Below are 25329 nucleotides of genomic sequence, written 5' to 3'. Positions count from 1 at the left end.
CAGGGAAGGTCTTTCTTATTTCAGCATGACAATCCCAAAGCTGCATTTTGCATGTATTGCAACAGCATGACTCCTGAGTCCAGGTGCTGGACTGCGCGTAGTACAGACCTGTCACTCGTTGAAACCATTTGGAGCATTTTTAAAGAAAAAAAGTAAAACAGAAGAGGTAATGAAACAAAGTAGGAAACATGCCCCCCTGTCCCATATTTTTGAAACATGTTGCTTGCTTTAAATTCAAAATGAGCATATATTTTTCAGAAAACAAAATTGCTCAATTGATATGTTGTCTTGCATCCATTTACTTGTCTCAATAAAGTCCCCTTACTCTCATTGTCTTACAGGCATTTGAAACAGCAGTGTAGAAAATATTAATGAACCTTTTAGAGTGATAATCAATTTTGCTTTGTGGTGTTGGATAGTGGCTTTGATCCTGAGAGTATAGCGAGACTCCTTCTATGAAGCAAGAAAGGGTTTCTGTTTGGTAGAAAAGAAGCAGTCACATGTACCAGGAAATAGGTTCTTTAGAAAAAATAGCAGAATTGTAGAAGATAATGTAAACAAACAAGATTAAACTAAAGTTAGGCAAGCTTTCATTAGGCAAAGTAAAAATATGATTTATGCCTTTGCCTCTTGCAAGTTTGCCTAACCTCTGCGCACATACATTTTGTATCAGTTCTAGAGAAATCTATCTCACCAAGATAACTTAATATACAACTTCATAATAAAGTGACTGTGAATAATACAGCACCTACACTTTGATCATTAAATGTAACCAGTATACTACAACAATGTGACATTAGCTGTTAACATTGCATAGGGGATCGCCAACAGTTTAGAAAGTTAAAATCACTGGCGACGTGGAATTAGGGGAATTCGGAGAGCAGAGGCACCTTAAAAAGTCATATACTTTATAGGCTATAGGATACATGTATTAGTCAAACTAATAAATTATATAGACAACCCCTTTTCATAAGGAGTGTAAGCAGTATTCTGTTGCAATCCAAATAGTCTCAATAATTCTGCTGGTAATTATGAACACAAACATATAGCAGACTTTTAGATTAAGCAGTATCACCAGATTTTTAAAACCATAATTTCCATAGTGTGGAGGAACAACTCATGTCTTGCGACTTAGCTGGTCTCCAGATGGGCATTACCTGGTATCTGCTCATGCCATGAACAACTCTGGTCCCACAGCACAAATCATTGAACGTGATGGCTGGAAGACAAACATGGACTTTGTGGGACATCGCAAAGCTGTCACAGTGGTGGTAAGCAAATAATAAATGGGTCATGCAAAATATGCATTGCAAAGAAGACCTCTTTTTAAAGGGGTAGGTTACTTTTAACTTTTAGTGTGAAGTAGACCGTACTGAGAGTTGCAATTGTTCATTTATTTATTTTTTTGATTATTAAGCTTTTTTCAGCATCTCTCCAGTCTGGAAGTTCAGCAGCTATGTGGTTACCACACTCCTGAGGACCTGATTGAAAAATATATAATAGGACATTCTAAACAGTAAACTGTAACTACCTAAATGGATAACAATTGTATATAATGCTTATTTGTGTGTAATGCCTATATTACTAGTAACAGACTAGCATTTAATGCCTATCAAGAATGTCTTATAGCTTTTGGGTCATTGAGACAGTCTCTTCCCCATAACAGTATAATCCTATTTATTATTTAAAACCAGTATCTTATTAGTAGCTAATTTAGTACTTCCTGCTGCTATAGTGCACTACATAATAATACAGGCTTGCAGCATAAGGCAGCATAACTTAAGTTAGGTTGTGATGTACCAGTAAATCTTAAAATGGTGACCGAAATCCAAAAGCAGCGATGTCCACAAACACATCACCCTTCTGTTTACTTAACGTTATTAAAATTCTTTATATGAAATCTTCAGAAATTTTTATTTTTTGTACACCTACCTGTTTTCTCTCTACGTAATACACTGAAGTTATATTTCCATGGTGGTGCAAGCACTGATGCAATAACGTCACCCCCAGTAGACTACAAATTATTAAAGAACATTTGTCTTTCTTCTGCTTGCTAAAATAAAGCAGGCAGCAGTGTAAATCTGCAACGTTTCCGATTGTCCATGGGAAGGTACAAATAATATGGGAATTGGCTTTGTTCACAAGCAGCACCATTTTAAAGGAACAGTTCAGTGTGAAAATAAAAACTGTGTAAATAGTTAGGCTGTGCAAAATAAAAAATGTTTCTAATATAGTTAGCCAAAAATGTAATGTATAAAGGCTGGAGTGACTGGATGTCTAACATAATAGCCAGAACACTACTTCCTGCTTTTCAGCTTTATAACTCTGAGCTAGCCAGCGACTTGAAGGGGGGCCACATGGTACATATCTGTTCAATGAGTTTGCAATTGATCCTCAGCATTCAGCTCAGATTCAAAAGCAACAGATATGACCCATGTGGCCCCCCCTCAAGTCTCTGATTGGTTACTGCCTGGTAGCCAGGTCAGTGTAAACCAAGAGAGCTGAAAAGCAGGAAGTAGTGTTCTGACTGACATGTTATACATCAAATCACTCCAGCCTTTATACATTACATTTTTGCCTAACTAACTATATTAGAAACATTTTTTTATTTTGCACAGCCTGTCTATTTACCCAGTTTTTATTTTTACACTGAACAATTCCTTTAAAGGAAAACTATACCCCCAAAATGATACTTAAGCAACAGATAGTTTATATCAAATTGAATGACATATTAAAGAATCTTACCAAACTGGAATATATATTTACATAAATATTGCCCTTTTACATCTCTTGCCTTGAACCACCATTTCGTAACTCTATCTGTGCTGCCTCAGAGATCACCTGACCAGAAATACTACAACACTAACTGTAACAGGAAGAAGTGAGGAAGCAAAAGGCAGAACTCTGTCTGTTAATTGGCTCATGTGACCTAATATGTGGTTTGTATGTGTGCACAGTGAATCGTATGATCTCAGGGGGCGGCCCTTATTTTTTAAAATGGCAATTTTCTATTTAGGATTACCCAATGGCACATACTACTAAAAAGGTATATTATTATGATAATGGTTCATTTACGTGAAGCAGGATTTTACACATGAGCTGTTTTACTCAGTATCTTTTAATAGAGACCTACATTGTTTGGGGGGGTATAGTTTTCCTTTAACAGTTTTTTTTAGAGCTTTAGGATCTCTCTTCCGGGAAACTGTTCAGAAATCTCCAAATTACAGGAAGGCCTAAAACTCCCTTAAAATAGATTTTAAATAAATAGTTCTAATTTTATAAAATGATTTCCTTTTTCTTTGTAATAATAAAACAATAGATCCTTTACCTGTACTGGAGATTGAAAATATGGAGATTTTGTAAGTAAGAAGTGCTCTGGCTACTTGGAAAATGCTTTACAGTGTAGCAAGAATTGAATCAGTACTTTTTGCACACTAAGAACAACATTACATCAATATGTATATATATTTATATATATATGTGTGTGTTCCATCTCAGAAATTCAATCCAAAAATCTTTAAGAAGAAGCAGAAAAATGGGAGCTCCACAAAGACCAACTGCCCTTATTGCTGCTGTGCTGTTGGAAGCAAGGACCGGTCCTTGTCAGTATGGGTGAGTATGCTGCCTTTGCTGGCTCACTACATGGCACTCACTCAAAACACATGGCACAAAACATATATATATATATATATATATATATATATAATGCTAATTTCAGCCAGATTGAGGATGGGGCTGAAACGTTGAATAAAAAGCTCTGTTTGTTTTCATAAAAGTCCTGTTGGTGTGGCTGTATTTTTTAATATATATATATATATATATATATATATATATATATATATATATATATATATATATATATATATATATATAATGCTAATTTCAGCCAGATTGAATGCCCACTAGTTGATCAGTTGGTTAAATCAAAACAATCAAATTGAATACTTGGCCCTTGCTGGCAAATAAAAGGGTACTATCTCCCTGATCTGTGAAAGTATGATACTGCACTTGTCCAGTGATCCATTTTTTCCATCCCATGGGCCAAACAATCTGGTTTGTTCAATTTTGTTTAAATGTGTGGTCCTTATGTAAATAGATTTTCGGTTCAAATTTACTACATTTTTACTATTATAGAATCTGGAGCATCACCCCTCAATGTAAACACTTGCCAAGGTCCAGTATATTGCTTTAATAAAAGAAAAATAGTTCCTTTAAGGTAACCATGGACAGTGCAGTATTTTCTGGCAATTTGTTTTGCGACTGCTATTGTTGCCACCCTTTCTGGAAAAAAATACAGGCCTTCCTATATTCTTGCTGGTTTTTCCTATTAATAATGTTGGCATCAAGCATTATTTTTACCGGCCAGGTGGCAACCCTAGCGTCTGTTTTCGAGGCAATCCCCATTGTAGTGCATAAACTGACCTGAAAGGAGCCTGTACTATCTGGTTAGACAGCCTGAAGTTAAAGAGTCGGGCAATTGTGATTTGGCCAACTACATATGCGACCATATTATTAATTATCCAGGTTAAATAAAAACACATCTACAGTTGGTCAACTTTAGTCTGTACTTTTGAAAGTTAATTTTGTATTAAATATATTACTGGTGTACTAAGCACATATATTCTTAATTGCAGCTAACTTGTCTCAAGAGGCCTTTGGTTGTAATACATGAACTTTTTGACAAATCCATAATGGACATTTCTTGGTAAGAACCATTTATTTTTGTTTTAGCAGATCCTTTGTCAGTGCTGCTATGTCATAGTTTCATTGTGAAAGTTTGTTGTTTGTTCAGCTTAAAAATTGTTTGTAATTTATTTTCTAAAAGGGAAAACTGGTAAAAGGAAAACTCCTCTTCTTTATTTTCTGTCAGCCATTTGATTTCCATCATGTTTTCGGATAAGACAAATAGTGAACCTGTAACCACACATGCTGATTACCATTTTTTTTAATTTAACTGCATTTCTCTTTACCTTCCTTTATTGGTTGAGGGGTTGGTGGACTTCTTTGATTATTGTTAGGGCACACATAGATCACAAGCAAGCATAGTATTTAATTGTATTTTTTTATAAGTAATATTTTTGACTTTAAGGGAAGGTCTAATGCCCTTTTATCTCCGTTGCTCTTAATTAGGCATACCATCTATTCTGCCTGTTTGTAAATGGATCCTAATCCCATGTCTGTATGCACCAAAAAGGCCATTTACAAAGTTTTTTTGATTTGTCTTTCTATTAGTTTGTTCTTCACTGTCTTTTTGTGAAGGTATGATGGTATTTACATTTTTTTAAAGGTAGTATTTTATTATTTTAATCATATTAAAACAAACAAAACACAACTCAACCACTCATGTTCATTGCACCGAGTCCAGCATGAAGTTTAGATTGACACATAGAGTAGTGAAGAACTAAAAAACACATAAGAATTAAACACAAATTTCTTATTCACATATGTATTTGGTCAGGATATGTAGTACTGTCTTACATTCTGTATGCTTAATAGAATACAGTGTCAATTGTTGTTGTACCAGCCTCCTTCTCGTGGGGCAGATGGTCATGGGATGCTTACTAGATTTGGCTATGGTGATCCATGTTAGAAAAATAACGGTACAGAGTACCTCAGACCTATGTGTGGTTAGCTAGACCGTCCAGGTCACACCAAGGACCCCAAATCTTATCGAATTTAGTGTTAGACCCTCACTTTTGGTAGGTCAGTTTTTATAGGGGAATCATTTTGTCAACTAATTCCCTCCAGGTCTTTACTGTAGGGGGTGTTGTGCCCATCCAATGCATAGCAGCTGTCTTTTTTGCATAGAAGAGAAGTATTCTAAAAACTTTTTTAAGGTATCTCTGTGGGATGATATCATCCAGCACACCTAGAAGGCATGTTGCTGGAGCAACCACTCTGGGAAAGGCCAGGTTGGTTGCTAGGAATTCTATTACTGTACACCAAAAATGGTGGGATTGGGGGCAGGACCAAATCATGTAGAAGTGTGTGTACGACACCTGGGGCAGGAGTCAGTGGGTACTCGAGCCATTTGGCAAAGCTTCATAGGAGTTATATTTAGGCAGTGGAGAGTTTTGTATTGGTCAAACCTGTCCTTTATCGAGATGAGGACATTATAGCAACTCTCAGTCGCTTCTTCCCAATCTTCTGATGTATGGTTTGGGACCTGTGAGCATAAGGTTTTGATAGCTATTAGATGGCAATTTAACTGAAGTGGGGTAATGGAGTATTTCCTCTACCGTGAGGTGGGTCAGCTGAGGGGAAAGAGAGGCAAACTGGGCCAGGAATGCATGTTTCAACTGCAAGTATTTGTAGAAGGGAAGTTGTGTTTTTTGTCTTATTCTTAATTTGCGAGTATGTTGGGAAGAGTACCTGTTGCAGGAGGTCCCCAGGTACTTGATGATAATTCTAGGCCAGAAAATAAAGTCCTGCAAAAATCTGAAGTATGTGAGATATGAGTTGCCCCAAAGAAGGAAGTAGCTAGACTTTAATGGAGGGGAGTGACCTAGCAATTTGAGCGCCAGAGTCCAGGTCTTGTATGGGGTACCTAGTGTAGTTGGGAGTGGTGACACATCCTTGGGTCAGCGGTACAGAAAGTTTTGTACGGCCTCCAAGGATGCCAAGATTGCTGCCTGGAGGGGAGTGTTGGGGTTGTGGGGGTCAGGAATAAATCACCAGTATAGGTAATGAATTTGCGATGCTAAATAGTAGAGTCGAAAGTGGGGGAGAGCCAGACCCACTTCCGCTAGTGCAGAGGTCAGTTTGATCCAGGCTACCCTTGGTGGTTGGTGGTTCCATATAAAAAGGGATTCGTATTTTGTTGATCTGTTTAAATATCAATTTGGGGATATAGTAAGGAGCATTATGTAACACATACAGGAATTTGGGGAGATAAACCACTTTAATAAGGTTAACTCTGCCCCAGAGTGAGAGTTTTGCTCATAGGGCCAGTTTAGTCCTAAAGGATGTGAAGATTCGGTCTAGATTCAGGTTGATGTACCTGCTTGGTTCTACGTGCACCATGATCCCTAGGTAGCTGAACTGCTGGGTCCTTTGGAGGGGAATCCCTGGGGTTAAAATTTGTGGTTGGTCATTGTCAATTGGGAAGAGTACCGATTTGTTCCAGTTAATTTGACGACCTGAGAAGTTACCAAATAAATTCACTGGTTGGACAAGGTCCAGGAGTGAATCTTTAGGGTCTGCAAGATAGATCAACAGGTCATCATCCCCAGCATAGAGGGAGACTTTTTCTGTATTGTGTTGTATGTGAGGCCTCTTATTCGGTGTGGGGGGGGGGTTCCTGATGGATATTGCAAGTGGCTCAATAGCCAGTGCAAACAGGATGGGGGATAATGGGCATTCCTGTCTTGTACCTCTTGTAAGGGGAAACGGGGGGGGGGGGAGAGAGTTAGTCCATTAACCCTGATTCGGGCTGTGGGCTATTTATAGAGCATTTGGATCCAATTCATTATTACTGGGCCAAACAGGGCAGGACCTTCCACAAGTAGTGCCGTTCCACAGAGTGTAGGACCACCTGCTGGAACCTGGCCACGATGACCTTGGTTCAAATTTTGGTGTCGGTATTGAGGAGAGAAATGGGATGGTATGATGAGTAGAAGGATGGGTCCTTGCCAGCTTGAGTATGACAACTATTAATGCTTCTGCAAACGAGGGAGGGAGTGACATAGGCATCTTGGATAGTAAGTAGGAGTTTGGGAGCTATTTTCGCGGATAGGGTTTTGTACCAGTCTGCAGGTAGGCCATCCAGCCCTGGTGTTTTATTAGCTGGGAGAGATGCGATTGCAGTGTATCTCTTGTACAGTAATAGGGGCATCTAGGAAAGCCCTGTCGCTAGGTGAGAGAGGAGGGATTGGGTCTAAAAAGAAGGATAGCTGTACACTAGATGTAGCTAGTGTATTTGGCCTGAGCAGAGTATAGGTTCTTGTAGTAAATTGCAAATTGTTGCACAATATGTTGAGGCTCCGTAGTTAGGACTCCATTGTCTACGCGTTTATATGTCACAGCAGTATTAATTGTTTGGGGTCTGGATAAGTAGGCCAGGAACTTGCTATTCTTGTCCCCATGCTAAAATATATTTTGTGATTGGTTTAGCAGGGCTTTTCTGTTGAGGCCTATCTCTACTCTGCTAAGGAAAGCACGGGCTGCAGATAGATTCTCATATGAAGCATATGTGGGGTTAAAGTTATTTTCAGACTCAGTATTTTGTAAATTTCTTTCCACTTCCTCTACTTGCTTTTCGGTATCATTCCTGGCTTGGGAGAGGGTTCCCCTCATAACCGCTTTGGAGTCATCCCATAGGATACCGGCTCCGCATTAATGTCCCATTATTCTGTATAGTAGCTATCATTTAAGGAGGCAACTGCTTTATCTTGCAGCCAAAGTGGACTTAGCCACAGCCTGGCCGCACAGGGAGGGTTCCATCGAAGTGTGAGTTGAAGAGGGGAATAGTCAGAGAGTGCCTGAGGCAGGTACTGGACTTGTGTTACTGCGGAAAGAGTTCTGGGGAGGCCAGGGTCTGGTCTATTCTAGAGAATGTCTTGTGAGTGATATGAGTATATCTTCTCGTATGAGTGTTTCCACCTCCACACATCTGTTAGTTGTAGGGCTTCCGCCCATTGTGCAAGTTTAGTGGGGAAAGCTGAGCCTGGGTTAAATCTGTCTAGAGATGGATTCATACAGCAGTTGAAGTCCCTTAGTTTAGCATTAATTTAATCTAGGATGGACACTGCAAATGGTGGGGGTATGTAGAAGTTTATAATTGTGAGTGGTTTATTAGCCTATGGCATTGCAGGATCAAAGACCTGCCATAGTGATCTGAGTGTAATTTAATTAAGGTGAGGGTTTTACATTTATTTCATTTATTAATATTGCTACTTAATATTGCTACTTATCTTGTGTACATTGAATAAGTAGTGATAGTCCCACCCCATGGTGGAGTATTGGTGTTAAATGCTAAAATAATATAGAATAAAACAATGTTTGTCTTTAGTGATTTAGGATTTGAAAATATTTGTATTTATAGTGTTTGATCTTGAAGCCAAATGCATTATATAAAATATAAAGTCCAACACAGGAAAAAGCAGTGTCATAAATTATTATTAACATGTATTTTTAGAGTGCCAACATATTGTGCAGTGCTGTAAAATAAATGTGTTTATACAAAGAAATCACATAAATTACATACATAGAACATACAGAGTTACATACATAACAACCAGTACCGGTACAAAAGGTAAGGAAAGCCCTGTGCAAAACAGTTTACAATCTAATGGGGAAGGGAATGAGACACAATGGGGGGGAATTCACAAAAGTGGTGATATTGAGACAAAATAAAAGTGGAGATAAAAGTGTTGGATTTCCCACCAAATTCACAAACCTCTATATCCACTTTTGTGAATTTGTCTTTTAAACAGACCGTTTTCAGATTTGGTCTTTTGCACGACATTTTAAAGACATTTTTTCTGAATTTGTCTTTAGCGCTTACTACACCTGTCAGCCATAAAATTAGATTTTTTGGGTCAGGGGGTTTATTTTTTTCAGGATAACCTGGGCTTTCTAAATCTGCCTACATGTTTGTGTAATTTCACTTCTGTAACAAGATACAAGAAATGCTATTTTGCATAATATTGGGATTTTTATCAATATATCATTGATAAAAATCAATGTTTTATTATCTTAGGTCAAGTGTCTAAGTGCTGCTAAAACTAAAAAATGGCGGGGAGGCTTTACTTTTCCTTGAAATAATATATTCACTCAAATTGCTAATATTCCCTCATTCATTAAGCTAAAACTAGTAAAATAATGCAAGTGTGAGTTAAAAACTTTTTACATATTAAGATGTATAAAATACACTTTTTTTGTGTAATTAGTGTTTTAATTGTTTTGTTAATGAGGCTTTTACACCTATAGCGTTAGACAGAAACTTGTGCCCTGACTATGAGACACTAATCCCCATTAATATGATAATTCCCCTATGGGGCACCTATAAGAGGTGTGAAATGAAGATTGGCTGAACCAAAATATTTTAGAATTGATCTGACACAAGGGGAATAGTTGTACTGAGCTTTACTTAATTTTAAAAATGTTGGGAGAAAATGTCATTTAAAATGTCGTTTTGCGCCATTTTTATGTCGTTTGAAAGACAAATTCATAAAAGTGTCTGTAAACTATCTTTCTTTCACTAAAATATGAAAAGTGGTGGTTGAGTCAAAATTTAGGCGGATTTCTGTTTGCGAATATGGAGAAAGTATTTAACACCAGTTAACCACAACTTTTACTCCAAAAATGGTGTCTCTCCACTTTTGTGAATACCCCCAAATGTGTGGGAGTGGGCACAATCAGAAATAAGCAGGTGAGATATGTAGCATATGATATTGCATTTGGTAGCTAAACAGAATGAGGGTAGACTTCTCTAAATAAGTGTTTTAAGAGATCTTTTGAAAGCAAAACGGTTGGGAGAAAGTCAGACAGTCTGGGGGAGAGAATTTCAGAGGAAGCTTGCAACCCTTGCAAAGTCTTGAATGCGACCATGTGAGGAGGTAACGAGAGAAGAGTTGAGGAGCAAGTCAGTAGAGGAGCGTAGCAAGCGGTTGGGTGAGTATATAGAGATGAGATCAGAGATGTAGGGAGGGGCAGAGTTGTGAAGGGTCATTAGTTTGCATTTTATTCTGAAAGGCAGTGCAGGGATTGGTAGAGTGGCATGGCAGGGAAGAGCAGTTGTTCATTATGGACTGGAGAGGTGACCGTCTATGGCGGGGAAGGCTAATTAATAGAAAGTTACTATAGTCTAGGCGTGATATGATGAGAGAGTGAATAAGAATTTTGGTGGCATCTTGGGTAATAAGTGATCGTATTTTGGATATGTTCCTTGAAAGTAACTTGATAGAGTGAAGGACATGGCAGAATCTAGGATAACCCTAAGGCACCGGGAGGAGATGGATCGGCTTTGAAAACAAGTGTTGTGAGATATTATCGTTTTATAGACGATTTAATAGTGATCTGTGAAAGAAGATGAGTGACAGGGGAATTTGTAGAATATTGTAATAACAATCCATTTGGTATAAAGTTTATATATAATATTTAGGGATGCACCGAATCCACTATTTTGGATTCGGCCGAGCCCCCGAATCCTTTGCTAAAGATTCGGGCGAACCGAATCCGAACACTAATTTGCATTTGCAAATTAGGGGTGGGAAGGGGAAACCATTTTTTACTTCCTTGTTTTCTGACAAAAAGTCATGCAGTTTCCCTCCCCGCCCCTAATTTGCATATGCAAATTAGGATTTGGATTCTGTTCGGCTGGGCAGAAGGATTCGGCCAAATCCGAATCCTGCTGAAAAAGTCCGAACCCCGAACCGAATCCTGGATTCGGTGCATCCCTAATAATATTGGAAATAAAAATATAGAATTTTTGGACATAATGTTTTCCCAAGAAAATAGAAGGTTGGCGACAGATGTATATAGAAAGTTAATTAAAAGAGAGGTCTGGTGGATGTTTACAGTGGAAACGTGAGCAACGAGTGGGATTTAATAGACTGGGAAATAAAATATTTTATAGACAGAGTTTTTTAGATGTGGAGAATGTGTGCTACATTTAGAAATAGAGAAAAAGGAAAAATTTATATTGAAAAAAAATGATTACACTGAAGTGAATGGGGGAAGTCACACACCCCACATTGTTTATTTTAAACAATATTATATTTTATATAAGATATGAAATTAAATGTAAAAGTATCAAACTTCACCAGGATGTACTAAAAAGTGAAAGATATTAAGTATTTTTATGAGTGAGTATACCTTTAAGAATGTTTTCAAAATGGTATGTGGTATTGTCTATAAAGTTGTGCATTTTGTACAATGTGATTATACTCTGAGGAAGTGATCAATGTGCATCATGAAACGCATCAGTAGTTTGTAACTATTGTACTATGCCATTTCCGACTGCTTTTAAAGAGAAATTAAATAAAAGGAATATGATTTTATCGCCAATTTGAGGAACCGTGGTGTTTGATCTGGGTCAATAGACTTTTGAAACAGAATACTGACCTCTGCTTAAACACTCAAGTTGCTTAATCATTTAGAAATGCATACGAAGGCTAATTGTTTTAAGGGGTCTCCTATTAGAATGTTAGCAGCACGTGACAAAGTAAATAACCTGACATTCTGGACAGGGTGAGAACCTTGAGAGTAAATCTGAATACATGTAACACATGTTATTATTTGCAGCCCCTGGTTCTGGGAACTGTTTCTGTAAACTTGAGAAATTGCATTCCCGTTCTCAATGCTTTCTCTAGGGTTTTATCACAGCTAAATGATTAAGACTCAAGAGACATTAGCAGCTTTTTATCATGTCACAAAGCTTTACGTTGTCACCAGCCCCCCAACTGCCACTTTCTCCACTCCACTGTCTATACTTTAACCCCAGTGCTATCGTCTCAAAATATTGAACTGTGTGTTTTCTCTGGTTTACAGGACTTTAAATGGGCTGGGCATTTTGGTATGTTCTATGGATGGATCAGTCGCTTATCTTGATTTCTCACAAGATGAACTTGGTGACATATTAAGTGAGGAAGAGAAGGTACTAAGAGATTTTACACTGATTTCTGATTTCTCTTCTTTCTGTATTGTGTTTTGGGCCTTTTGATAGAAAGACATTGGTTTTGCTTGTCTTTTTTGAGACCGTAAAGTGTTAAAATGCTGAGCATTGCTTGCACACTTATCTGCGGAGTTTTTTTTATTACTCTTGATGATGCACTAAATTGAGCCATCTAATGTTTTGTGTCAAAAGAGATCTGCAAATTCAAGCTTCTCTTGTTTATACATTAATTCACTGACAATTCAGAGGATTCATTGCTTCTGCTTAACAGAATAATATCCACCAAAGTACATACGGGAAGAGTCTGGCCATCACAACAGAGCCCCAGCTGTCTAATACTGTAATAGAGAACCCAGAGATGCTGAAGTTCCAACAGAGGCAGCAGCCACAGCAGGATGGGGAACATAGGGTGCAAGCACAGAGTGAGCCTCCTACTCATAACGTGGCCAGCATGGTGAATGGGGAGAGCTTGGAAGACATAAGAAAGGTAAGACATCTTGGATTGATATTAAGACTTCAGTTGCAAAATGCCATTTCATTGTTTATATAGCGTATTTTAAAGAATGGTCTAATGTGAACACCGAGGTCGCCAACATGAATGCTAATATATACTAAAAAGTAAAGAGGCCCTATTAATATGTACACCATCATTTATAAACAATTATTCAGATCTTAAGCCAATTTTTGAAACTGCATATTGGGATTTCCACCCATAGCAAACTATTGACTCTCATAACCCCTGTCTAGTAGTCTTTTGAAATATTGAAGTGAACTCACCCTAAATGAGACTTTGGTGACTAAAAAAAGGCATAGGAAATATGGACAGCTGCTCAATCTCTATTAGACACATAAAATAAAAGCCTTAAATATCTAGTAAAATATTTGGGCATGGACAAGGTACTCAAATTATCCGACTATACATTAAACAATTGGATCTTTAAAGGTTTGCCTTCCCCTATATTCTCACCACGTTGTATAATGAGGTACACAGCCTGTGTCTAGCTTACATATATAGAGCAAGAAAACCACATTATTATCCTGGAGATAATAACCACTTAGCAATTCTGCATTAGAAAGTGACACCTTTATTCAGTGCAGATTAGATTATTTGTTCCAGATATTAGCAACACACATTTAAAAAATGAAGCAGGAAGGGGTGGGACCCTTACTATCAGAGGGGGGTCAGTTGGTTGATGAAAACAAAATAAAAGCGCAGATTCTGAACTCATATTTTTCATCTGTCTACACAAATGAGGAACCAGTAAGTGAAGGTTTCCTTCTTAACAGTCCCAATTCTAGTAATACAACTAATGATGCATGGTTCACACATGAAGAAATTCAAAAGAGACTAGAACATGTTAAGATTAACAAAGGTCCAGGGCCAGATGGTATTCATCCCAGGGTAATTAGCGAGCTTAGCTCTGTGATTGCCATCCTCTTTACTTAATTTTTCAGGATTCATTGAGATCTGGCATAGTGCCGAGAGACTGGCGAATTGCTAATGTGGTGCCTCTATTCAAAAAAGGATCCCGTTCTCAGCCTCAAAACTATAGGCCAGTTAGTCTGACGTCAGTGGTAGGAAAGCTTTTCGAAGGGTTAATAAAGGATAAGATACTGGACTTCATAGCAAATCATAATACTATGAGTTTGTGCCAGCATGGTTTTATGCGTAATAGATCTTGCCAGACTTAACTTAATTTATTTTTATTAGAATGTAAGTAGAGACCTCGATTCTGGGATGGCAGTGGATGTGATTTACTTAGACTTTGCTAAAGCATTTGATACAGTGCCACACAAAAGGTTACTGGTTAAATTAAGGAATGTTGGCCTGGAACATAGTATTTGTACCTGGATAGAGAACTGGCTAAAAGATAGACTACAAAGAGTGGTGGTAAATGGAACATTTTCTAATTGGACCAGTGTTGTTAGTGGAGTACCACAGGGCTCTGTACTAGGTCCCTTGCTTTTCAACTTGTTTATTAATGACCTGGAGGTGGGCATTGAAAGTACTGTTTCTATTTTTGCAGATGATACTAAATTGTGCAGAACTATAGGTTCCATGCAAGATGCTGCCACTTTGCAGAGTGATTTGTCTAAACTGGAAAACTGGGCAGCAAACTGGAAAATGAGGTTCAATGTTGATAAATGCAAGGTTATGCACTTTGGCAAAAATAATATAAATGGAAGTTATACACTAAATGGCAGTGTGGTGGGAGTTTCCTTAAATGAGAAGGATCTAGGGGTCTTTGTAGATAACACGTTGTCTAATTCTGGGCAGTGTCATTCTGTGGCTACTAAAGCAAATAAAGTTCTGTCTTGCATAAAAAAGGGCATTAACTCAAGGGATGAAAACATAATTATGCCTCTTTATAGGTCCCTGGTAAGGCCTCATCTGGAGTATGCAGTTCAGTTTTGGTCTCCAGTCCTTAAGAGGGATATAAATGAGCTGGAGAGAGTGCAGAGACGTGCAACTAAATTGGTTAGAGTGAAGGAAGACTTAAATTATGAGGGTAGACTGTCAAGGTTGGGGTTGTTTTCTCTGGAAAAAAGGCGCTTGCGAGGGGACATGATTGCACTTTACAAGTACATTAGAGGACATTATAGACAAATGGCAGGGGACCTTTTTACCCATAAAGTGGATCACCGTACCAGAGGCCACCCCTTTAGACTAGAAGAAAAGAACTTTCATTTGAAGCAATGTAGGGGGTTCTTTACAGTCAGGACAGTGAGGTTGTGGAATGCACTGCCAGGTGATGTTGTGATGGCTGATTCAGTTAATGCCTTGGATGATTTTTTGGACAGACATAATATCAAAGGCTATTCTGATACTAAGCTCTATAGTTAGTATAGGTATGGGTATATAGAATTTAATTAAAAGTAGGGATGGGTGTTTGTATGGATGCTGGGTTTTCATTTGGAGGGGTTGAACTTGATGGACTTTGTCTTTTTTCAACCCAATTTAACTATGTAACTATGTAACTTACCTTCTTAATTGAATAAAATGATTTAGGTATTGAGGCAGTTATACTATTTCACATATACAAGTATTACTTACATATCTGGTGTGTGCTGGTATGTGCACCACTTCTTTTTGAAATTAGAACAAAAATATAAATATCTGCAATCATATGCAAACATAAGTACACCCCAAGTAACTATCTTTAATATGGACATATCAATATTTCACCTTCATTCAAACAATATATAGAGATACAGGTGAACTGAAACCGGAATTTACTTTTACCATAATTTATTCAACAAAAACATTAACAGATGTAGGTGTTTTTTATAACTGTGAATCAGTCTGACATGGAGAAAAGTTTACCTACTGCTCCATGCAGTATGTGCGATGGTTAAATGGGTTTTCTTGCATACATAACCCCATAGCATCTTGATGGGATCTATATTTGGGCCACTTCAGAACACTCCATTTATGCTTTCAGCCATGCCTTGGTTGATTACTGCAGTGTTTAGGGTCATTGCCATTTTGCAAGGTCTGCTTGAGCTTAAAATTTTCTTATAGATGGCATCACATTATTCCTTAAGGGATCCTGTCATCGGAAAACATGTTTTTTTCAAAACGCATCAGTTAATAGTGCTACTCCAGCAGAATTCTGCACTGAAATCCATTTCTCAAAAGAGCAAACAGATTTTTTTATATTCAATTTTGAAATCTGACATGGGGCTAGACATTTTGTCAATTTCCCAGCTGCCCCAGTCATTTGACTTGTGCCTGCACTTTAGGAGAGAAATGCTTTCTGGCAGGCTGCTGTTTTTCCTTCTCAATGTAACTGAATGTGTCTCAGTGGGACATGGGTTTTTACTATTGAGTGCTGTTCTTAGATCTACCAGGCAGCTGTTATCTTGTTCAAAGCAATCACGGAGTCTGGCAGATTAATATCAATATAATGGCTTTATTGAGCGCATTATTAACTGCTAAGGAGGGTGATCCCCCTCCTTAGCAGTTTATAATGCGCTCAATAAAGCCATTATATTGATATTAATCTGCCAGACTCCGTGATTGCTTTGAACAGCGCTCTGCAAACGGTAACAGAAGTGTGCAGTGGAAGCCGGCTAGAAGGAGCCGAACTATCGCGAGAGCTGCGGCTTAGCAGGAGCTGGCGTGCAAGGGAAGCGCTCTGCCATCAGCCACATCACATTCGTTTGTCCGAGCTGTTATCTTGTGTTAGGCATATCTGCAGGGTTGGACTGGGGGGCTTGGGGCCCACTGGGGCTACTACCCCAGGGCCCCGCTCCGGCGTACTTCATTGGGCCAGTGTGCATGCATGCGGCTCTGCGTTTGTGCGCATGCGCGCACGCTACCTTTGTGCGCATGCGCAGTTCTTTTATTCTACCGCGACCACCGACAAAGTGGGGTTGTGCCGCCAAACTAAGTAGCGGATCTGGGCTGGCGGGGCTCACCGGGTTTTTTCCTGGTGTCCCGCCGGCCCAGTCCGACACTGGCTATCTGGTTACCTTCCCATTGTTCTTTTGTTTGGCTGCTGGGGGGAAAAGGGAGGAGGTGATATCACTCCAACTTGCAGTACAGCCGTAAAGAGTGATTGAAGTTTATCAGAGCACAAGTCACATGGCTTGGGGCAGCTGGGAAATTGACAATATGTCTAGCCCATTTCAGATTTCAAAATTGAATATAAAAAAATCTGTTTGCTCTTTTGAGAAATGGATTTCAGTGCAGAATTCTGCTGGAGCAGCACTATTAACGGATTCATTTTGAAAAAATGTTTTTTTCCCATGACTGTATCCTTTTAAGCAGCCTCTGTTACAAGTTAGAGTTCATAGTGGGTTATATAAAAGTGAGCTTCCCAGGCCAGATGAAACAATGGTAAAATGCTGCCTTCTGGTACTGTGAACAAATAACTTGTCCAGGACACACTGTTCCAGAAGGCCTATTTATCATGCTGTGTTAAATCGGAAAAAAAAATCACCAGTGGTGTTGGACGCAACAATCAGATCTTTGCTTTTGTTTTCTAACTTGTAGGTGACAGTTAAACTCTAATAGCTGATTGGTTGCTATGGGCAGCATCATCAGTGATGATTTTCCTGCGATTTTTACACAGCATGATAAATATGCCCCTATGTTTTCAGAGCAAAACTTCAGTCTTGCCCTAATGAACTTTCTGCAGAGATTTCCTTCTGGCAGACCTTCCATGTAGCACTAATTTGTGCATGCTCTTTCTAATGGAGTTATCAGTGGCAAGAGCTACATGTAGGTCCTATAATGAATTTGCAGGGTTATTGAAAAACCTCTTAGCATCTTGTGTTCTGCTCTCAGGATGAACTTGAGCTAGTGATAAATATAGGGGTGTACTTACTTCCACACATGTGAAACATTTATGTGTATTTAAATAACACAATGACTAAAAAAAAAATGTAAATGGAGCATGATATGTATTATATTATGACCTTTACTCTTGAAATTAAGTCACATATCTGTGTGCCAAAAATTTGACTTGCTTTTTCACATGACTGTATGTACTAGAACAGCTGAAAATTAAGGTAACTAAATTCATGGGTGAGAAGCTAAATCTAACATTATATGGAAAAGACATTTATTTTTAAAAGGCAATATGTTGCTGGAATTTGAGGATTATGCATTGTGACAGTCTCATGGGACAAAAGCTTATGCAATTTAATGAAATTGTGCTGATTGGCAGTCTGGCCTTTTTAATAAGTTAGCATTTTTTGCACCCCACAGAACCTCTTGAAAAAGCAAGTGGAGACACGAACAGCAGATGGACGGCGAAGGATCACTCCGCTCTGCATTGCTCAGCTAGACACTGGGTATGTTCTCTTAATCAAACTAAACCTGTGTTTAAAAGTGCTGGCAGTGCTGCAGTGTAAGAATAAACTAATTCTAATAAAATTACATTATACCTTGGGTGATGCTGGTTCAGATGCTAATTTTTCATCCTTTTGGGAGATTTTTCAGGGACTTTTCCACAGCATTTTTCAATAGTATTCCAATATCTGGTTCACTTCCTGGCTTAATGCTGTCCCAAAGCAATCAGCAGCTTATTTCCTTGGATTCCAACACAACCAGCTCCTCTGGAGCCCCCAAGTCTAACGTGGAACTTGTAGGAAACACTAAACCAGCTGAGGAAACGGCCAACAAAGAGAGGTAATGATGGAGGATGAGGTTAGATTTTACTTTTCTAAAATTAAGGTGCATTCTGACATATTCTCCATTTTGTGTTTGTTTTATGCTTTTACTGTCAGTCTAAAACAATTTTAGTTTTGTGTATGATTTCAACATGCTTGAGCAGTCTAAGTAAGAATTCACCTTCTCCTCTCTAGCGGTAATGCTTCATCTTCCAGTCCTGTGGCCCCCACTAGCCTCATTGCCCAGCCAAAGATTGAACCTATGAAAGCACTTGACTCCAGATTTACTGAACGTTCAAAAGCCACCTCAGGAACAGCAGGACTTGCTCATTTAAACCAGACAGCTGTAGACAGGTATGGCTGAAAGCAACAATTAACATCATCAGTGACATTTATATCTGCAAACTGCACATGTGCACTATAAAGTTCATGTAATCAAGAGTGCAAACTTAAACAGACAGAACTTTGATAAAAAGTCCTGCTTTGGTTGTAATGGGTGAGCACAGGAGAGACGATTAGGAGGAAAAAAATGGTAGCAGATAGCCAAGACAGAGTTTCTATGGGAACCAGCAATGCCATGTCTTTATTTTTGGCTAGACTGGAGTGGGCGTATTTTATAATCTGAGCTGAGGCGTTCACTGCCTTAGCTTGGAACTGAGCATGCTCAGTAGCCAACAGTCAAAGAATATTCCTGAAGTAGGGCCCAAGTGGGTTAGAGGAGGTAATTGAATCCTAGGTGATTTTGTGGCTGCTGCAGCCATGCAACTAACGAAAACCACCCGAGTGGCATTTATTTAAAGACGTCAAAGAGGCTGTGTTGCAGATTAAACTGTTTTTGTGGGGGGGTTTTCATGACTTTTAAATGCAATCTAGATTTTGGTTGATATTTAGGTCAAGTACATTGGTCTGTACTTCCTTTGCCTAGACAATTTATTAGAACTAACTGTTTACCATAACCAACTCCAACTCAAAGTTGCACACAGAGAAACATTTTTCTGAGAGGTGGATAATGAAGAATAACTGTATTCTTTAAAAACCGTGCAGAATTTTGAATTGATTCTATGTAGAAAGATTCCTACCCTTAACTCACTCACTATGTCCAGCCAGCTGAAATGTACTGCACCACCATTTCATTTTCATTTTGTTAGCAAAGGAAAACTATCGTCTTGAAAACTAGAAAACAAAGTGCTCAGCAATTTTACATTACCATTTACATTAAGGGGATATTCTAGTTAATGGACTGTATTTTCAGAATATCACGTTATTTCCTTGGCTAAAATGAGACCCAGCAAGTTCGTAAAATAACCAGGGTTAAATCTTTTTTTTCCTAATCTGCACAGACTAAAAGAGCAAAATGCTACAAAGGATTCAAAGCCACAAGAGGCCCTTGAGAGCAGCAGTGACAGTGAGGAAAAGATTCCTGCGTCCAAACAACTTTCCAAACGAAAAAAAGAGGATGATGCTGACCTTGGTGAGAAGAAGAAGAAAGGAAGGCCTCGCAAAGAGTCCCGACTCATGTCAGTCTCCCTCACTGTGCAGGTTAGTTCTGTGTTGTTTAGATGCACAGATATCAATGCAAGATATGTAGTTTGTTTTTTTACTTTTTAAGGTGTATAATTCAGGAGTGCCCATACTTTTCTAATGCTAGGTCCGCTTTTTGTGAGGTTGTCCCATTATGATCTACATTCATAAAATCATTGTTAGCATTCTCTTCAATGGGAAATATTACTTAAATATTGATTTAGGAGAAAATATATCTTGCTATATCTAATAAACAACTATTTCTTATGTAACCTTAATGTAATAAATATATGAATGAAAAGTATGAAACAGGAGGATGATATGGGCAAACTGATTGTTGACAGTGACTTGAGATCTACTGATCCCCAGCTAAAGGTCTACTGGTAGATCCCGATCTACATTTTGGGCACCCCTGGTATAATTCATTATTTTCTGATAAATGGGCAAGAAGTGTGTCTTTACCAATTTTTCTAGAAGTCAGCACTTACCCAGACCAAAGTTTAATCAGGTGCATTCTCTTTGATGGCAATTTTCATTGATGATTATAAATCATTTCATATACAGTGAGCACCGTACAGACAATGGCAATGGTTTTGTCCCCTGTGGTAAACTTGTGCTACTCCCTTATTTCCTTCCCTCTGGCAGTAATGTGCCTGTGGGAAAATGTATTCGACTTGTGTGTGGTGTGTATAACTATACAGTATATGCATATTTATTATATATATTTTTATTTTGGTTGCCACAGTTCAAACTTTTAAAATAAATAAAAAATCTCTTTTGATTCTTCAGTCTCAGGTGGCATCAACCTCTGACAAGGAATTAACATGTGTAGCAACATCCTCGTTAACCCTTAAGCTTCCAACCCCCACTCCTCAAAAATCTTTTACTGTACAGGTGAGTGCAAAAACAAAAATGGAAAATGTTTTGTACGAATATCATTCATAGAATTAGCAATCATTAGCACCTTGTATATTTTTAAAATATAATTGCATATCCACCATGGAAACATACAATTCTATGAATAAAAGTTTTGTCTCTTTTTAACCTGATTAAAAATTCCAGCTGCTAGCTTAAACTACTTTCTAAATTCCCATATCTTTCACAAAACCCATACCTCGCTCTCCAGATTCACCATTTTGCATCACATACATCAGAAGCAGACAAACCAAACCCCCTTAATTATCTGTGAATAGACGCCACTTCAGTAAAATCAACCTCTCTATTATAAAAAAATTGTCAAAATCCGATGACAACTGTCTACGCTGTCACGCTTCAGACATAGATCTGGAACACTGTCTCTGGACCTTCCCAACAATACAAACCTCTCAATTATACAAAATATTCTGTACCTCTGTCTTTAATGAGGACAGAGATAAAACTTTAGCCAAATGCACAAGCATGCCTTCAGACACAACTACCCAAGACATGCTTAGGCTCCATAATCACTCAATGCGACTACTCACATCAAGCAAATATCAAAAAATTGCACACCATGTCTTACACAATTCTTATTTAACCCCACTAAAACGACACAAAATAGTAATCTCTCCAATAACTGTCTATGCTGTCCTGCTTCAGATGTAGATCTGGAACACTGTCTCTGGACTTGCCCAACAATACAAACCAGTAGGTGTTTACTAGACTCCAACTACTTTTGTCTTTCGAATGGGCCCTCTTTAGCAAATTATCTCAACCTACCCAACTTGCTAAATCGGAAAGAGCCCTAGCAGAACATTTAGCTGCAGCTGCCCACAAAACAATCCCACGGGTTACACCGACTCACCGTCCTTGGATCTGGTAAAGCAAACATTATTTCTCTAGGTCTGCTTGGGGGACACAGGGACAGTGGGGGTATAGCTGGAACCACTAGGAGGCAGGACACAATAAAAAAATAGAAACTTGACCCCTCCTCCTCCTGCTATACCCCTCCTCTGTAGGCAGAGACACCCAGTTTCGTTGTGTCCTCAGGAGGTTAGGACCGTCTCCTGCATTCAGGAGTATTTTACTATTTATTTTGCTCTTTTATTTTTATTTCATTACAATTCCTTCACGTCATATGGAGCTGGACGGCTACACTGAGTAGTCTGATCCATTACTTGAGGATGTCACCGGGGTCTCTTGTGCTGTGCACTGACCATCCAGCATTGATTCCCTCCCTCTGACATACAGAGAGAGGATGCGCTGGCCGGGACACAGGGCTGAGGTATAGCCAGGTTCATCCTGTTGCTCAATCCTCCTTATATGCCCCAAGGATCCCTACACTACAGTCTGGGAACTCCTGCCGTGGCTCATTTAAGGTAAGCATATATCCTTAATAGCAGCCTATTCACTCTCTGAGCCCCCTCCCCCTCTGCACAAACCATCTGCCTTGCACAGCAGTATAGGAGACTTTGTTGCAACCTGCAGGTCACTAGTTCAGACCCAGGCAGTATGTTAATCAGCCTCCAGCAAACACACAGGCACTTGATAAAGGGCTTCTGGCCCGAAACATGTTGTGTGCAATAAAGAGCACCTAGCAGCAAGTTCTGCCTTTTCACTTGCTTTCTCTAGCAAGTTCTCTAACTAATTGGTTAATTTCCTACACCTGTAGCGGGTGTGGCTTACTGAGATTGAGAGCACAGCTGCCAAATCATCTCTACAAATTGTCCAGAATGGGAATGGCACTTATGTTTCCTACTGTCCTCACTGTCAGCAGCACAAGTGAGTTATTGTTGGCTTAGCACCTGTTGCGCACCACTATTTTACAAGAGACTTCACCAGGGCTGTCTTTCACTCCACCTGGGGAGGCAACAGCTGGGGCAGATTTTGCACTTACTGTACGTGCACCCTGTGTGCAACCCAAATATTGCATGCCAGTGCCTTATGCACCTTTTTTCTAAAGTGTACGTCTGCGCCATATGTCACTGCTAGGGGAGGGGCCATTCTTCACACTCTCCATTGTGCGCCGAGGCAGCTACTTCCCATTGATTCTGGAGGAGGTTCCATTACTAGCAGACTCACCACACTGGGCAGAACTCTTTCCCAGCTTCTCTGCAGCGCAGCCCCCCCCCCTGTTTATACTAAGAACACAACAGGGCAGTTCTTCTGACACAGTGAGGTTTTTAGCTAATGCCACAGGGCAGCAGGCTTTGTAATTACTGCCTTATCAGCTTTACTCGCCTCCAAGGCTTTACTCCCAGCAGTACCCTGGGGAGGCATTTTCAGTTATATATGTATATATCCTACATTATATATATTAACTTAATTCCTCTCTTACAGGAACAGCTTGTGTACACCATATCTGAAGGTACAGGTGATAACCTTTTTTCCAGGCCAGCAACTACTTCATCGGTTAAGTATTTAGCTTGTGCCAAATGCCGCATCTGGTCACAAGGACCCTCTGTGTTCCACGTGCAAGCCACCTGATGCAGTTTCGGAAACATCAGAACTCCGTCCTCAGGTAAGCCAAGCCTCCCATGGGGACCCATCAGGCCAGCCCCGGGACTCCACCCCCCTGGACCCCCAGCCTCCCCCAGAATGGGCATCTAAGCTTGCCGCCGGCATTCCTAAATTGGTGGAGTCCCGTGGCTAGATAAGCCTCGGCCTAAGCCTCCAAAATGTAGAGCCCCCTCTCCTTCCGAGGATGAGTGTGAGCCGGAGTCCATCACTACTTCATCCCTGCCGCCTGACTCCGAGGAGGATCCGGCTCTGTCTGATGGTGAACTATCTCACAGTTCCGACCTAGAGTAAGGGGAATCCCCCCAAACTCTCCTCCGAGGCCATTGATTCCCTCATTTCAGTATTGGAGACCCTTCACTTAAAGGAGCCTGAACCTAGTTGCAGTACCTCCTTGTTTAAGCGCCGCAGCAGGTCAGCAGGTCCTCACATTCCTTTCCTCTCTCATGCTCAACTCGAGCAAATTATACAACAGGAATGGTTCAAGCCAGAGGGACGTTTCCAGGCTAACCGCAGTTTTTCTCAAACTATATCCTTTTCCACAGGAACTAACGGAAAAGTGGACCTCCCCACCTTCAGTGGACGCGCCTGTCTCTCGACTATCTAAGGGCACTGCTTTACCAGTTCCTGATGCAGCCTCCTTCAAGTACTCCATGGACAAGAAGCTTGAGGGCATTCTAAGTTCCCTCTTCTCTGCTTCAGGTACCTCCCTTCGGCCTGTTCTAGACTCGGCTTGGGTAAGTAGAGCCGTCCAAACTTGGTCGGACGCCTTATGCCGAGCGATTGCCACAAGGGTCCCCCATGAAGAACTCGCTCATTTGGCCTCGCAAATCAAGGAGGCTTACTACCTATGTGAAGCCTCCCTCGATGCGCTACAGGTGATTAGCAGAACTTCAGCCGACTTGACTTGTCGGTATCGGTTCGCAGATCTCTCTGGATGAAACTGCGGACTTGTCTTCAAAAAAGTCTCTCACGACACTCCACCACCTGCAGAGGACGCTTCAGTGGAAGGTCCAGGCCATCCTGGTAGTCCCGCAAGTCCACGTCTGCATTACTCACCCCTTCTTCCCTTCAGCGACTCAGCCGTAGGGGGGGGAGACTTTGCAGGTTTGCCGACTCCTGTTAGAATCTGACTCAAGACGCCTCGGTACACAAGGTCGTGAGTCAGGGCTGCCACCTAGAATTCGCTTCTCTCCCGCCCCGCCGGTTCTTCATGTCCAGATATCCTCAGGGGCATCAAAAAGGCTCAGGCACTGCACGACGCGATCGGCAAGCTTATCCGTTCAGAGGTCATCATCCCTTTTCCGACTGAGGAGAGATTCCGAGGCTATTACTCAAACTTGTTTGTAGTTCCCAAGAAGGATGGATCTGTTCGGCCAATCCTGGACCTCAAGGAACTCTATATTCGACCGCGAAGGTTCAAGTTGGAATCCCTCAGGTCTGTCATCGCGGCCCCAATTTTCTGTCCCCATCAGAGATTCTTGCGATTTGCCTTCCAAAATCGCCACTTCCAACTCAGACCTTCCCCTTGGCCTGAACTCGGCCCCTCGTGTCTTACCAAGATCATGTCGGTGGCCACTGCTCTAATCCGCACCAGGGGGATCTCCATAACTCCTTATCTGGACGATCTCCTGATC

At 40.0% G+C, this 25329-nt stretch overlaps 1 protein-coding gene across 3 annotated transcripts in view; it reads left to right on the top strand.

The window, feature by feature from the left end:
* Positions 1 to 25329, top strand: part of hira.L (histone cell cycle regulator L homeolog) — a 44340-nt gene that overhangs the window by 5385 nt on the left and 13626 nt on the right. The window contains exons 8-17 of one of the 3 annotated variants that reach the window (XM_041567044.1): positions 1104 to 1271; positions 3499 to 3612; positions 4635 to 4705; positions 12493 to 12598; positions 12888 to 13103; positions 18333 to 18418; positions 18567 to 18755; positions 18932 to 19090; positions 20077 to 20275; positions 21047 to 21151. In XM_041567044.1, coding sequence (XP_041422978.1) covers positions 1104 to 1271; positions 3499 to 3612; positions 4635 to 4705; positions 12493 to 12598; positions 12888 to 13103; positions 18333 to 18418; positions 18567 to 18755; positions 18932 to 19090; positions 20077 to 20275; positions 21047 to 21151 — 1413 coding nt within the window. Of the gene's footprint in view, positions 1 to 1103; positions 1272 to 3498; positions 3613 to 4634; positions 4706 to 12492; positions 12599 to 12887; positions 13104 to 18332; positions 18419 to 18557; positions 18756 to 18931; positions 19091 to 20076; positions 20276 to 21046; positions 21152 to 25329 lie in introns of all 3 variants that reach the window. The other 2 variants (XM_041567042.1, XM_018242445.2) reach the window with 2 other exon arrangements.

The sequence above is a fragment of the Xenopus laevis genome, chromosome 1L (genome assembly GCF_017654675.1).
Source record: "Xenopus laevis strain J_2021 chromosome 1L, Xenopus_laevis_v10.1, whole genome shotgun sequence".
Classification (NCBI taxonomy): Eukaryota; Metazoa; Chordata; class Amphibia; order Anura; family Pipidae; genus Xenopus; species Xenopus laevis.
This window is presented reverse-complemented; position numbering and strand designations above follow the sequence as displayed.